This window comes from Tachyglossus aculeatus, chromosome 2 (assembly GCF_015852505.1).
Source record: "Tachyglossus aculeatus isolate mTacAcu1 chromosome 2, mTacAcu1.pri, whole genome shotgun sequence".
NCBI lineage: Eukaryota > Metazoa > Chordata > Mammalia > Monotremata > Tachyglossidae > Tachyglossus > Tachyglossus aculeatus.
Genome location: NC_052067.1, coordinates 147,971,274 through 147,987,237, shown reverse-complemented (window position 1 = coordinate 147,987,237; position 15,964 = coordinate 147,971,274). Strand labels below are relative to the sequence as shown.

The following is a 15,964-nucleotide window of genomic DNA, read 5'->3' as shown; positions in this document are numbered from 1 at the left end:
ACTAGGGAGGTTACAGGGTGATCAGGTTGTCCCAACGGGGGCTCACAGTCTTAATCCCCATTTTACAGTTGAGGTAACTGAGGCACAGAGAGTAAGTGCTCAATAAATATGATTGAATGAATGAATGAATGGTATTTGCTAAGTGCTTATTATGTGTCCTGCACTGTATTTAACACTTGGGTAGAAACAAGATAATCTGGTCCCACATGGGGCTCACAGCCTAAGTAGGAGGGAGAACAGGTATTGACTCCCCACTTTGCAGATGAGAAAACTGAGGCCCAGAGAATTTAACTGACTTGTCAATGGGGCAGGGACTGGATCTCCCCTGTTCATCTTTTTTCTACCTCCTTGCTTGACACACAGCAAAGTGCTTAATGAATGCCATAACAATAATAATGATATTAAAAATAATGATAATAATAATGGCATTTATTAAGCACTTACTATGTGCAAAGCACTGTTTTAAGCGCTGGGGAAATTACAAGGTGATCAGGTTGTTCCACAGGGGGCTCACAGTCTTAATCCCCATTTTACAGATGAGGTAACTGAGGCCCAGAGAAGTGAAATGCTCTGCACATAGTAAGCGCTCAATAAATACAATTGATTGATTGATTGAAATGACTTGCCCAAAGTCACACAGCTGACAATTGGCGGAGGCGGGATTTGAACCCATGATCTCTGACTCCAAAGCCCAGGCTCTTTCTCATGAGCCATGCTGCTATATTCTGCAGCAGTAAATTATGCAGAGCCCTTGTTCTAGCCTCTGGGGAAAGGTACAAGGATATCGGATCATACACTGTCTCTGAACCATAATGGATTTACAGTCTCGAAGAGGAGGAACTGGAGACAAACCACCAAAGTAACAAATTAACGACATGAGTAAAGGAAAAATAATCCAGTTAAGCACAAAAACAATGTTGACAATAAAAGCTGCAGAACATAACTGCTAAAGAACAGTTTTTAGGCTCTTTACTGTTCCTTCAGGGCTGTCCCTAGGCCAGTAAACTTAATCTTGCCAGTGTCCCAGCTCTTGTTATAAGTGTGCTGATGTTCTGGATTCTGTCCATCCTGTTCCTACTGGACAGAACTCCATCCCGGTATGGATGGGATGAAGAGAAGGTAAGGTCAACAAGACTTCTACTGTTGGTGTTTGGAAAGCAGCGTGGCTCAGTGGAAAGAGCCCGGGCTTTGGAGTCAGAGGTCATGGTTTCAAATCCCGACTCCACCACTCGTCAGCTGTGTGACTTTGGGCAAGTCGCTTAACTTCTCTGGGCCTCAGTTACCTCATCTGTAAAATGAGGATGAAGACTGTGAGCCCCACATGGGACAACCTGATCACCTTGAAATTCCCCAGTGCTTAGAACAGTACTCTGCTCATAGTAAGCGCTTAATAAATGCCATTAAAAAAAAAACACTGAATCTGACCTCAGAGAGAGTAAAATCACAAACACAGCAATAACTAAGAAGGTTATCCAAGTCCCAGGCTATCCATTGACAGGTCTTTCAGCAGATGCAGATTGCTTCATTTTCTGGATTGAAAACATTCTTGCTTTATTGCTGCTAATAGATATTTGAGCAGTTGAAACAGGTTACAAGTACAGCAAAGATGAAAAATGAAGAGCAGATAACACAGAACTGGGAGTCAGGAAGTCTCATTTCCTCCCCCTGGCCTGGAATGCCCTCCCTCCGTACATTTTATTTTGTTAACATGTTTTGTTTTATTGTCTGTCTCCCCCTTCTAGACTGTGAGCCCGCTGTTGGGTAGGGACTGTCTATATGTTGCCAACTTGTACTTCCCAAGCGCTTAGTACAGTGCTCTGCACACAGTAAGTACTCAATAAATATGATTGAATAAACCTAGACCAGAAAGGGCAGAGCAGTGGTTGGAAAGAGATAATAATAATGACAATAATAACTGTGATATTTGTTAAGTGCTTACTATATGCCAGGCACTGGGGTAGATACAAGGTATTCGTGTTGGAGACAGTTCCTGTTCCACATAAGGTTCACAGTCTTAATCCCATTATACAGTGGTGTAACTGGGGCCCAGAGAAGTGAAGTGACTTACCCAAAATCACACAGCAGACAAGTAGCAATGCCTGGATTAGAAGCCAGGTTTTTTCTGATTCCCAGACCTGTTCGCTATCCTGTAGACGACGTGATGTGTTTTGTACTCAATTCTTGTAAACTGGTTGACTAACTCAACACAAACATTCATTGCTTAATATGTGGAATTGGTGGCCACTGAAGTTACTTATGCTAGAGAAGCGGCGTGGCTCAGTGGAAAGAGTCCGGGCTTGGGAGTCAGAGGTCGTGGGTTCTAATCCCAGCTCTGCCACTTGTCAGCTGTGTGATTTTGGGCAAGTCACTGAATTTCTCTGTGACCTCATCTGTACAGTGGGGATTAAGACTGTGAGCCCCACGTAGGATGACCTGATAAACTTGTATCTCCCCAGCCCTCAGAACAGTGTTTGTCACATAGTAAGTGCTTAACAAATACTATTATTATTATTATTATTATTATTATTATTATTATTACAACCTATGTTTCCTCCTTTCAGATGTCACTTTAAGCCCCTCTCCATCTATCACGTTCCGGACCATCGGCGGAATCCTTGACTTTTACATGTTTCTTGGACCCACACCTGAAAATGTTGTCCAGCAATACACAGAGGTTGGTCCAGAAGAATGGCATCAGCATTTGGGATGCAATTCTTAGATTGCAAGGCTGTTTTCAGGTTGTTTACTGTAGGGTCTTTTTGCTACTTGAAAGAATGTGTACACGTCTTCCTTGAATATTCTACAGTATTTTAGTAGTACAAAGTAAACATTTTATTTATTGGTTTGAAAAAGGGAGCCCATCAGAGCAAATTGATCCCCTAGTCTGAAGATCATTTTATTAGCGTTTTAATGTTAAAATGAAAATTTGTCATTTTTAGCTCGTGAATAATAATAATAACGATGGCATTTGTTAACCGCTTACTATGTGCAAAGCACTGTTCTAAGCACTGGGGAGGATATAAGGTGATCAGGTTGTCCCACGTGGGGCTCACAGTCTTAATCCCCATTTTACAGATGAGGTAACAGGCCCAGAGAAATTGTGACTTGCCCAAAGTCACACAGCTGTCAAGAGGCAGAGCTGGGATTCGAACCCATGACCTCTGACTCCCAAGCCCGTGCTCTTTCCACTGAGCCATGCTGCTTCTCAGTCACTCCCATTTCACACTGTTTCATGGTAAAATGGCATGTGTGAAGTTGTTTACATATGATGCTTTGGTGGATCTAAAGTAATTAGATAACACCAAAGTAGGGAAAATGCAGTTGTGTCCAATAGTCATTACTGCTGCTGGAAATGATCTGTGGTATATGATAAAAGAACTAGCATTTTTAATGTGTGTTCCAATATTCCAACCTATTAAATTTGGAACCCTAGTTGCAGCCTATTTTACAGACATTAGATTATCTAAACTGTGGGAGGCCGATTCCAAATCCCATTGGATCATGTTTATGAGAACAGGTAGGATGAAGAGTAGCCATCCAACTTGGTGCACAGGAATGTATTTGTCGTGTGTGTGTGTGTGTGTGTGTGTACACGTGTGTGTCCATGCATGTACACGTACCCATGGGAAACATGGTTTGCAAGTCATGGTTTTGTTTTGGTTTTAAATTCCTGCAAGAGACTCGTTGATGAAAATATTTTTATTCCGGTCACAAAGCTATGTCACATGAGTGAAATGTATACGTATAACCAGGAGGCTTAGAGAGTGGCCTCATCCCCAGGGGACAATGGGAATTAACTGGGAACCATCTGCTGTATTTGCTTATGGCCCTGTGTTTATCCTTCAGCTGAATCCTAGAGTGATAAGAAATGGGCAAATGTCATGTGGTGAATTTGTGGTGACCGTTCCACTTCCTGGAGCCATGCTGTTCTTTCTAGACTTGTCATTGACCCTGGCCTCATTGACTCCAATGTGAGAGGGATACAATCAATCAATCAATCGTATTTATTGAGCGCTTACTGTGTGCAGAGCACTGTACTAAGCGCTTGGGAAGTACAAGTTGGCAACATATAGAGACAGTCCCTACCCAACAGAGGGCTGTGTATTTTTCTTTTTTTTTTATAAATGAAAGGGTTTCCATTTTGAGAAGAGTGGAAAAGTGGAGGATTACTGCAGCCAGGTTGGATTCAGCCTGTTTTGTCAGTCATTCAGAGTAGCCTCCAGCCATCCAGAAAGCAACAGGAATTCTAATAGGAGGCTTCTGAAAATCTGGGATTGGATGTTGCTCTATAATATGGAAGTTTCTTTTTGTTTTACTTCTGCTTCCAGGATGATGTCCTGAGGCTTATTAATTGAACTATCTCGGTTTCAGAACCTCAGGAAGCAATGTGGGATTTGGTTTAGGTAAGACTGTACTGTTCAAATTCTTCAGTTTTATGTTTAAGCAAAGCCCTGTGTTGCAAGAGAAATCAGGGTTTAGCATGTGAATTTCAAACCATGTGAAATTCCTGAAATTTATGATAATGATAGGTATTGTGGTTATAATGGTGTTTGTTAAGTGCTTGCTATGTGTCAAGCACTGTGTTGAACACTGGGATAAATACCAGATCAGATACAGTCCTTGTGTGTCATGAGATCATAATTTAAGGGAGTGGGAACTCTATGTAGGACAGGGACTGTGTCCAACCAGATTATCCTGTATAATCTCCAACATTAAAAAAAAATGCTTGACACGTAGTAAGCGCTTAACAAATACCACAATCATTATTATTATTATTATCATTATTATTAGGGAGAACAGGGTTATAATCTCCATTTTACAGAGTAGGAAATTTAGCTCAGAGAAGTTAAGTGACTTGCCCTTGTCCTAGTCACATAGCAGATGAGTAGCAGAGTCAGAATCAGAACCCAAGTCTCCTGACTCCTTTTCCTCTGCTCTTTCCACTAGACCACACTGCTACTTGTCACTTATGAAGTGGGAGGGAGTCCCAGGCCAGAGGAAGAACAGGGGTAAGGGTTGGCCATAAAATAGACAAGATCGAAGTATAATAATGATGGCTTTTGTTAAGCGCTTACTATGTGCCAAGCACATCGCCTCAAATCACTAGGGCAAGGAATGAGTCTGTTGATTAATAATAATAATAATGACACTTATTAAGTGCTTACTATGTGCAAAGCACTGTTCTGAGCACTGGGGGGATACAAGGTAATCAAGTTGTCCCACACCGGGCTCACAGTCTTAATCCCCATTTTACAGATGAGGTCACTGAGGCCCAGAGAAGTTAAGTTACTTGCCCAAAGTCACACAGCAGACAAGCGGCGGAGCCGAGATTTGAACCCATGACCTCTGACTCCCAAGCCCGTGCTTTTTCCCCTGAGCCATGCTGCTTCTCTCTATATTCGTTCAATCGTATTTATTGAGCGCTTACTTTGTGCAGAGCATTGTACTAAGCGCTATATAGTGATCAAGGTTAATGCTAGAGAAGTGCGATGTGCTGGCCATGTTTTATTATCAAATCAGTGAAAAGATAGCTCTGATTGAGAACTTTAAAGCTGATGGTAAGCAGTTTCTGGTTGATGTGGAAGGGGATGGTTAACCACTGAATGTTCTAAAGCAGGTGGGAGTTGTGGACTAAACATTTTTTAATTAGTGTTTTAGTTTTTGTTGAAGTTGGAGGCAGAAGAGATCCTAGGCAGGGAGGTGAGTGAGGAAGCTGAGGCTGGCGTCATGACGGGAGGATTTAAGTGCTTGCAGCAGCATACTATTCAGTAGTATTTATTGAGCACTTGCAGTGTGCAGAGCACTGCACTAAGCATTTGGAAACAGCGTGGCTCTGTGGAAAGAGCACGGGCTTTGGAGTCAGAGGTCATGGGTTCAAATCCCGGCTCTGCCACATGTGAGCTATGTGACTTTGGGCTAGTCACTTCACTTCTCTGTGCCTCAGTTCCCTCATCTGTAAAATGGGGATGAAGACTGTGAGCCCTCCGTGGGACAACCTGATCACCTTGTAACCTCCCCAGTGCTTAGAACAGTGCTTTGCACATAGTAAGTGCTTAATAAGTGCCATTATTATTATTACTTAACAGACTCATTCCTTGCCCTAGCGATTTGAGACGCGAAAACGGCAGATTTTAGTGATGTTATGAAGAATATGGTGACAGACATGAAGCGTGGGTTGAATGAGAGAAATGAAGATAATACCAAGGTTATGGGCTTGTGAAACAGGGAAGAGAAGAGTGTACATTGTGTACAATGTTAGGAAGGTAAGGGGGAGGATAGGGTTTGGGTGGGAAGATGAGGAGTTCTGTTTTAGATATAATAATAATAAAAATTATGGTATTTGTTAAGTGCTTACTATGTGCCAAGCACTGTTCAAAGTTCTAGGGTAGATGCAAGGTAATCAGGTTCTCCCACATGGGGCTCACAGTCTCAATTCCCATTTTACAGATGAGGTAACTGAAGCACAGTGAAGTTAAGTGACTTACCCAAGGTCGCATAGTAGACAAGTGACGGAGGCAGGATTAGAACCCACGACCTCTGGCTCCCAAGCCCGGGCTCTTGCCACTAAGCCATGCTGCTTCAAGGTTTAGGTGTCAGCAGGGCATACTTCCCAAGCGCTTAGTACAGTGCTCTGCACAGAGTAAGTGCTCAGTAAATACAATTGAAAGAATGAACACAAAATTTATCTTGAATTTCTTATAAACCCAATAGCAAAGGTTTCAGATTCAAACAGTAATATTTGTTGAGCATCTAATGTGTGCAGAACATGTACTAAGTGTTTGGAAGAGTACAATATAATTAGTAGATATGATCCCTGCCCTTAGTGAGTTTATAATCTGGTAGAGGAGAGAGACACTAAAATGATTAGAAGTAGGAAGAAGCAATAGAGCATAAAGAAATGTACCTAAGTGCTTTGGGGGGTGTGGGTTAGGGTGAGCCCTATGAAGGACAGGGACTGTGTCCAACCTAATTAGCTAGTATGTACCCCAGTGTTCAGTACAGTGCCTGCCACATAGTAAGCACTTAACACATATAATAATAATAATAATAATAATAATAATAATAATAATAATGGCATTTATTAAACACTTATTATGCGCAAAGCACTGTTCTAAGTGCTGGGGAAGTTACAAGGTAATCAGGTTGTCCCATGGGGGGCTCACAGTCTTAATCCCCATTTTACAGATGAGATAACTGAAGCACATAGACGTTAAGTGACTTGCCCAAAGTCACACAGCTGACAATTGGCAGAGCTGGGATTTGAACCCATGACCTCTGATTCCAAAGCCTGGGCTCTTTCCACTGAGCCACGATGCTTCTCCAATGAAAACAAAGGCGTAGGTGACATGGAAGTACTGAAGTAGCACTTTGTGGAGGATACAGGGTAGGGAGATGAAAGTCTAACCAAGAACTCTACCAGTTCTTTGTATTATTGTCTCCCAAATGCTTAGAACAGTGCTCTGCACCTAACAAGTGCTCATTGAATACCATCAATTGATTGATTGAAAGCCCTGTAGGAGATGTAATATAGAAGGGCTAAGAGGATGGAAATGACAGTAGAGTGGAGAGTGACTGAAGACAGGAAAATCAGCAAGAAGCCTGATGCAGTAGTTAAATCAAGGTAATGACAAGTCCTTAGACCAGTGAAGTGGCAGATTTCAGAAAAGACAATCCACTCGTATAACCCACTCTCAGTAAATGGTCAATTTTTTCCCTAATGAAATATTGACTCTCCTAGTTGTCTGTAAATCCCAGATAGGGATAAATTCATGTGTTTTGGATGCCTGACTTGTGGGATCTCCAGCTCACTTCCTCCAAAAGGCCTTCCCAGACTGAGCCTCCTTTTTTCTCTCCTCCTCCCTATCCCTCCAACCCTACCTCCTTCCCCTCCCCACAGCACCTATATATATATATATGTTTGTACAGATTTATTACTCTATTTTACTTGTACATATTTACTACTCTATTTTGTTAATGATATGCATTTAGCTTTTAATTCTATTTGTTCTGACAACTTGACACCTATCTACATGTTTTGTTTTGTTGTCTGTCTCCCCCTTCTAGACTGTGAGCCCGTTCTTGGGTAGGGACCATCTCATGTTGCCAAATTGTACTTCCCAAGCACTTAGTACAGTGCTCTAAACACAGTAAGCACTCAATAAATACGATTGAATGAATGAATGAATGAATTAGGCTCTATTGTCAATCCATCAATCAATCAATGGTATTTATTGAGTGCTTACTCAGCGCAGAGCACTTTACTAAGCTCTTGAGATGTACAATACTATAGTAGGGGTTTCACTAAGCTATATCAATTTAGAACTGCAGCACTACAGTCTAGTTAGTTTTTATAACGGTTCTTATTATGGTTCTTATAATATCTCATATGGCTTCAACTATCTTACACAGCTTCAACTATCACCTCTATACTGATGATACCTTAATCTTAATCTCCAGCCCTGATCTCTCTCCCTCTCTGCAGTCTCACATTTCCTTCTGCTTTCAAGACATCTCTACTTGGATGTCCTCCCATCACCTCAAACTTAATATGGCCAAAATTGAACTTATCTTCCCACCCAAACCCTGTCCTTCCGCTCACTTTCCCATCACTGATGACAGCACCATCATCCTTCCTGTCTCACAAGCCCGTAACCTTGGCATTATCCTTGACTCCTCTCTTTTGTTTCATCCACATATTCAAGCCATCACTAAATCCTGTCAATTCTACCTTCACAATATCACCAAACTCCACCCCTTCCTCTCCGCCCAAACTGCTACCACATTAATGCAAGCACTTATCCTATCCCGCTTTGCTTATTATATCAGCCTCCTTGCTGACCTAATTCATTAATTCATTCAATCGTATTTATTGAGCGCTTACTGTGTGGAGCGCACTGTACTAAGTGCTTGGGAAGTACAAGTTGGCAACATATAGAGATGGTCCCTACCCAACAGTGGGCTCACAGTCTAGAAAGGGGAGACAGAGAACAAAACAAAACATATTAACAAAATAAAATAAATAGAATATGTACAAGTAAAATAAATAGAGTAATAAATACATACAAACATGTATACATATATACAGGTGCTGTGGGGAAGGGAAGGTGGTAAGGTGGGGGGATGGAGAGGAGGAGGAGGGAGAGAGAAAGGAGGGGGCTCAGTCTGGGAAGGCCTCCTGGAGGAGGTGAGCTCTCAGTAGGGCCTTGAAGGGAGGAAGAGAGCTGGCTTGGTGGATGTGGGGAGGGAGGACATTCCAGGCCAGGGGGATGACGTGGGCCAGGGGTCGATGGCGGGACAGGTGAGAAAGAGGCACGGTGAGGAGATTAGTGGCGGAGGAGCGGAGGGTGTGGGCTGGGCTGGAGAAGGAGAGAAGGGAGGTGAGGTAGGAGGGGGCGAGGTGATGGACAGCCTTGAAGCCCAGGGTGAGGAGTTTCTGCCTGATGCGTAGGTTGATTGGTAGCCACTGGAGATTTTTGAGGAGGGGAGTAACATGCCCAGAGCATTTCTGGACAAAGACAATCCGGGCAGCGGCGTGAAGTATGGATTGAAGTGGGGAGAGACAGGAGGATGGGAGATTGGAGAGGAGGCTGATACAGTAATCCAGACGGGATAGGATGAGAGCTTGAATGAGCAGGGTAGTGGTTTGGATGGAGAGGAAAGGGCGGATCTTGGCAATGTTGCGGAGCTGAGACTGGCAGGTTTTGGTGACGGCTTGGATGTGAGGGGTGAACGAGAGAGCGGAGTCGAGGATGACACCAAGGTTGCGGGCTTGTGAGACGGGAAGGATGGTAGTGCCGTCAACAGTGATGGGAAAGTCAGGGAGAGGGCAGGGTTTGGCAGTCTTGGACATGTTGAGTTTTAGGTGGTGGGCAGACATCCAGATGGAGATGTCCTGAGGGCAGGAGGAGATGCGAGCCTGGAGAGAGGGAGAAAGAGCAGGGGCAGAGATGTAGATTTGTGTGTCATCAGTGTAGAGATGATAGTTGAAGCTGTGGGAGTAAATGAGGTCACCAAGGAAATGAGTGTAGATCGAGAACAGAAGGGAACCAAGAACTGAACCTTGAGGAACCCCTACAGTAAAGGGATGGGAGGGGGAGGAGGAGCCTGCAAAAGAGACTGAGAATGAACAACCGGAGAGATAAGAGGAGCACCAGGAGAGGAAGGAGTCTGTGAAGCCAAGGTTGGATAGCATGTTGAGGAGAAGGGGGTAGTCCACAGTGTCGAAGGCAGCTTGTCTCTCCCCATTCCCGAACATACTCCATGTTTCTCTACTCCTCAAGAAACTCCAGTCATTGACCATTCACCTCCGCATCAAACAAAAACTCCTCACCATTAACTTTAAAACACTTAATCACCTTGACTGCACCTACCTCACCTCACTACTCTCCCACTACAACCCAGCCCACTCACTTTGTTCCTCTAATGCAAACCTTCTCATTATACCTCGATTACATCTATCTCACCGCCAGCCCCTTGCACACATCCTACCTCTGGCCTGGAACACCCTCCCTCCTCATATCAGACAGATAATTGATCTCTCTGACTTCAAAGCCTTATTGTAGCCTTATCTCCTTCAACAAGTTCTTTCCTAAGGCCCCTCTTCTCTTCTCCCACTCTCTTCTGAGCTGTTCTTACTTGCTCCTTCATTCATCTGCCCTCCCATCCCCACAGGCCATGTGTATATAGCTGTTTATATAAGTAATTTATTTATCCACCTATCTACTTATTTATTTGTTCATTTATATCAATGTCTGTCTCCCCCTCTAGATTGTGAGCTTGTTGTGGGCATGAATGTTTCTGTTTGTTGTTAGATTGTACTATCCCCAGTGCTTAAGACAGTGCTTTGCATCAGTAAGTGCTCAATAAATACAATTGAGTGAATGAATGAATGGATGGATGAATGAATGAATGAATGAATGAATGAATGACTATCCCTCTGTGACCAAGACATTGACGTAACTGTTAGGGATTGGGCTTGAACTTCTAAAATTTCAATAGCAATCAATAAGGAGTGGACTTGTGCTTCTAGAATTTCATTATAATCCTTTCTTCTATGACTGGTATTTTTTTTTTTACTGTGTTTTGGCTATAGCACTGTTAGTGAATTCGAGAACATTCTTCCAAAAGTGCCTTTCCCTATGCCTTCGACCAAGTGTGGTTTCAGAAGAAATAGTTGTTTGCATGCCCATGGTCTTTGTCAAATTGTGCATACCATAGTGGTAGTGTTTTGTCTTTCCCCTTTGTTAAAGTGTTTGCACCTTGTGAACAGGGAACGTGTCACTTTAAATATATATATATATATATATATATATATATATATATTAAGAGCTTACTATGTGCCCGTCACTATACTAAGCACGGTCATAGCTACAAGATAATCAGGTGGCACACAGTCTTAATCCCCATTTTACAGATGAGGTAACCAAGTTACTTCATTCATTCATTCAATTGTATTTATTGAGTGCTTACTATGTGCAAAACACTGTACTAAGTGCTTGGGAGAGTACAATATAACAAGAAACAGACATATTCCTGCCCACAATGGGTTTGCAGTCTAGAGAGGGAGACAGACATTAATATAAATAATATTATATATTATTATTATTATATATATATATATATATATACTGTGGGGATGGGAAGGAGGATGAATGAAGGAGCAACTAAGAGTGCCACAGAAGGGAGTGGGAGAAGAGAAGAGGAGGGCTGAGTCAGTGAAGTCTTCTTGGAGGAGATGGGCCTTCAATAAGGTTTTGAAGTGGGGAGGAGCAATTATCTATCTGATATGAGGAGGGAGAATTCATTCTCTCCCATGGCTTCCACTAGCACCCTTATGAGGATGATTCCCAAATCTACATGTCCAGCTCTGATCTCTCTCCTTCTCTGCAATATCACATTTTCTCCTGACTTCAAGACATCTCTGCTTGGATGTTGTCACGTCAAACTTAACATGTCCAAAAGAGAACTCCTTATATTCCCACCCAAACCCTTTCCTCCCCCATCAAACTGTAGACAGCACCATCACCCTGCCTGCCTCACAAGCCTGTAACCTTGGTGTTATCCTTAACTCTTCTCTCATTCAAGCCATATATTCAATCTATCACTAAATCCTGTCGGTTCAGTCTTCACAACATTGCTAAAATCCATCGTTTCCTCTTCATCCAAACTGCTACCATCTTAATCTATCCTATCCACCCTTGATTACTGTATCAGCCTCCTTGCTGATCTCCCTGCCTCCGGCCTCTCCACACTCCAGTCCATACTTCACTGTGCTTCCTGGATCATTTTTCTACAAAAAATGTTCATTTCAGGTTTCCCTTCTTCTCAAGAATCTCCAGTGGTTGCCCATCCGCGTCTACATCAGACACTCCTTATCGTGGGCTTTACCTCACCTTGCTACTTACCTACTACTATCCAGCCCTCACACTTCACTCTTCTAATGCCAACCTACTCGCTGCACCTCAATCTCATCTGCCAACCTCTCACCTATAATCACTCTCCCCAATTCAAAGCCTGATTGAATGCACACCTCCTCCAAGAGGCCTTCCCTGACTAAGCTCTTTTCCTATCTTTCTTTCTCTTCTTTTCACTCTTTGCTTCCTTTATTCATACCCTCTGCCAGCCCCACAGCAGTTATGTACAGATCTGTAGTTTATTCGTTTATACTAACATCAGCCTCCCTCCTAGACTGTAAGCTTGGTATGGGCAGGGAATAGGCCGATTTTGTTATATCATACTCTCTCAAGTGCTTAGTACAGTGCTCAGCACACAGTAAGCGCTCAATAAATACGGTTGATTGATTGATTGAAGTGGCAGAGCTGGGATTAGAACCCAGATTCTCAGATTCCCAGGTCTGTGGTCTTTCGACTAGGCCACGCGGCTTCATTTCTTTCTTTGTACTCTGCCAAACAGTTCTACAGCTCTGCTAGGTTGCCATCCCTTCGGGGCAGGGATCATTTCTATCTTTCCTTTTTGTGAAGTCTTCCAGGTGCTGAGTACACAGTAAGCATTCAAAAAGCTCTATGATTGATTTATTGCAGTGCACTAACAGTCACTCAATAAACAGCTTAACAACTGCTAGTCAATGTGGAGTTCTTCAAGAATATAAGTCCTATGTAATCAGACAATGGAGCATAATACAGTAATTCATAGTTTTGTATGACATACATTTTGTCCTGAGGCTTAATGGAGAAGCCAATTGAAAAGTTGATTTAATAAAAACAACCGCCCAGGAAATTTCTGGATTTCTAGGATCAATGCTCCACTCTTCAGCTCCTCTTAACACCCAGGAAATCAGTCCGTTCCTATTAAATTCTGTTTCATTGTCCTCCTCAGTCAAACACTCCCGGTTTCTGTAATCTCTTCCGGCTTTTTTTTTTCCATTCCCTGCCCTTTCCTAGACCTTTTCATTCTTGGCGTCACCTATTTTTGCTAGGGTTCTGGTTGCCTGATTATAAAACAACAGTGGTAGCGAGCCATGGGAGCCTTTGGTGGCTAAAGCGCAATTCTCTGTGTTTGTCCTGAACTTGTTTGCTCAGGCCTCAGGAGGCCTCTAACCTTTACCTGCTATTTGAGTTTGAAATTCACTTTCGTCTCTTATATAAAGAATAGTTTTTAATTTATCCAAAAGGTCCTTTAGAGTTGCTAAATCTGCTCACAGATCATATCGACATGGACACCTGGGAACTAAATGAATAGATTTATGTAAAAAATACTCTTCCTGTATAGTGAATCCTGAAGTTATTTCAGCACTATAATGTGTTTTGAGGTCCCACCTGCGCGTGCTACCGCAGGAGTGCTAGATCTTTCCCTCCTAGGGATAGAAAACTATCAGTTCTCCTGTTCCCCCTCTAGACTGCAAGTTCATTGTAGGCAAGGAACTTGTCTTCCAACATGAGCTTTACATAGTAAGCGCTCAATAAATACGATTGATTGAATGAATGAATATACTCTCCCAAGGACTTAGTATAGTGCTCTGCACACAGAAGGTGCTCAGTACATAGGATTGATTGATTAATCCTGTTAACTGTTAAACTATTGAAAAGAAAGCATTCCTGGGCTCACATTTCTTAATGACTTAATAAAAATAATCAGTTGGCTTGTTAACACATATTGGCTTGCTCACTAGTCTTTGCATTTCCTTTCAGCCTCGTGAGGCTGGAAAATATTCATGATATTTGTGAATTTTGCCATGACATTGCTTCCTTGTGCAGAACTCTTAATAATAATAATAATAATAATGGCATTATTAAGCACTATGTGCAAAGCACTGTTCTAAGCACTGGGGAGGTTACAAGGTGATCAGGTTGCTCCAAGGGGGGCTCACAGTCTTAATTCCCATTTTATAGATGAGGTAACTGAGGCCCAGAGAAGTTAAGTGACTTGCCCAAAGTCACACAGCTGACAATTGGGAGGGTGGGGATTTGAACCCATGACCTCTGACTCCAAAGCCCATGCTCATTCCACTGAGCCACGCTGCTTCTCTATTGTCTCTTCTCTCTTGATTGTCAAGTGCTTAGTACAGTGCTCTTCACTCAATGAGTAGAGAAGCAGTGTGGCTTAGTGGATAAAGCATGGACTTAAGAGTCAGAGGCGTCTGGGTTTTAATCCCAGTTCCACCATATGTCTGCTGTTTGACCTTGGGTGAGTCATTTAACTTCTTTCAGCCTCAATTACTTCATCTGTAAAATGGGGATTAAGAGTGTGAATAAGAGAGCCTGGAATGCCCTCCCTCCTCAAATCCGCCAATCACACTTTCCCCCTTCAAAGCCCTACTGAAGGCTCACCTCCTCCAAGAGATCTTCCCAGACTAGACCGCCCTTTTCCTCAGCTCCCCCTCCCCTTCCCATCACCCCAATTTGCTCCCTTTGCTCTCCCAGCCTCCCCGCCCCACAGTACTTGTGTATGTATGTACATATCTATACTTCTACTTATTCATATTAATGCTTGTTTACTTGTTTTGATATGTCTATATCTATAATTCTATTTATTCATTCATATTGATGCTATTGATGCCTGTTTATTCTTTTTGATGTCTGTCTCCCCCCTTCTAGACTCTAAGCCTGTTGTGGGCAGAGATTATCTCTCTTTATTGCTGAATTTGTACTTTCCAAGCGCTTAGTATAGTGCTCTGCACACAGTAAGTGCTCAATAAATACAATTGAATGAATGAATGAATGAATGAACCCTATGTGGGACAGAGACTGTGTCCAATCTGATTAACTTGTTTCTACCCCAGAGTTTAGAACAGTGCTTGGCTCAGAGTAAGTTCTTAACAAGTACCATTATTATTATTATTATTATTAATCATCATCATCATCATCAATCGTATTTATTGAGCGCTTACTGTGTGCAGAGCACTGTACTAAGCGCTTGGGAAGTACAAGTACAAGTTGGCAACATATAGAGTGCACCAGATTGACAACTCCTATGTTTCCCCAACCATCACCCAGACACAGAGCTGCAGTCTTCTGCAGTCTTTCTGAGGCACTGCCTGGATGCCACTGAATTGGATCATGGAAGCACTGGGATGTCGGGGAGAGAGAAGAATCGAAAAGCCTGGCATTCTCCATGTCAACCAGATTGACATGCTGAAACCAGTATTCAATCAATCGATCTGTCAATTGTATTTATTGAGCACTTTACTATGAGCAGAGCGCTGTACTAAGCTCTTGGGAGAGAACAATGCAACAGAATTAGCAGACACATTTCCTGCCTATAACAAGCTTACAGTCTAGATGGGAAGACAGACAGACATTAATATGAATATGAATGAGTATTCCTGGGCTAGGAGAGGCAGGAGTGGAGTAGCCCATTCCCAGTGTTTATTTTGTTCCCACTGATCTTGCTTGGCAGTTTAAATCGGTGCTGTGTCTCTTTCTTGTCTCTCTTACTGCTCAAGAGCTCACAACCCAAGCACTTAGTACACGTCTCTGCACAAAGCAAGCACTCAATAAATACGATT

At 42.6% G+C, this 15,964-nt stretch overlaps 1 protein-coding gene across 2 annotated transcripts in view; it reads left to right on the top strand.

Annotated features, from left to right (window-relative positions):
* LOC119943922 (sucrase-isomaltase, intestinal-like) overlaps window positions 1-15,964 on the top strand; it is a 126,706-nt gene that overhangs the window by 35,282 nt on the left and 75,460 nt on the right. For both annotated transcript variants that reach the window (XM_038765131.1, XM_038765140.1), the window contains exon 7: window positions 2,562-2,674. In XM_038765131.1, coding sequence (XP_038621059.1) covers window positions 2,562-2,674 — 113 coding nt within the window. The remainder of the gene's footprint in view (window positions 1-2,561; window positions 2,675-15,964) is intronic.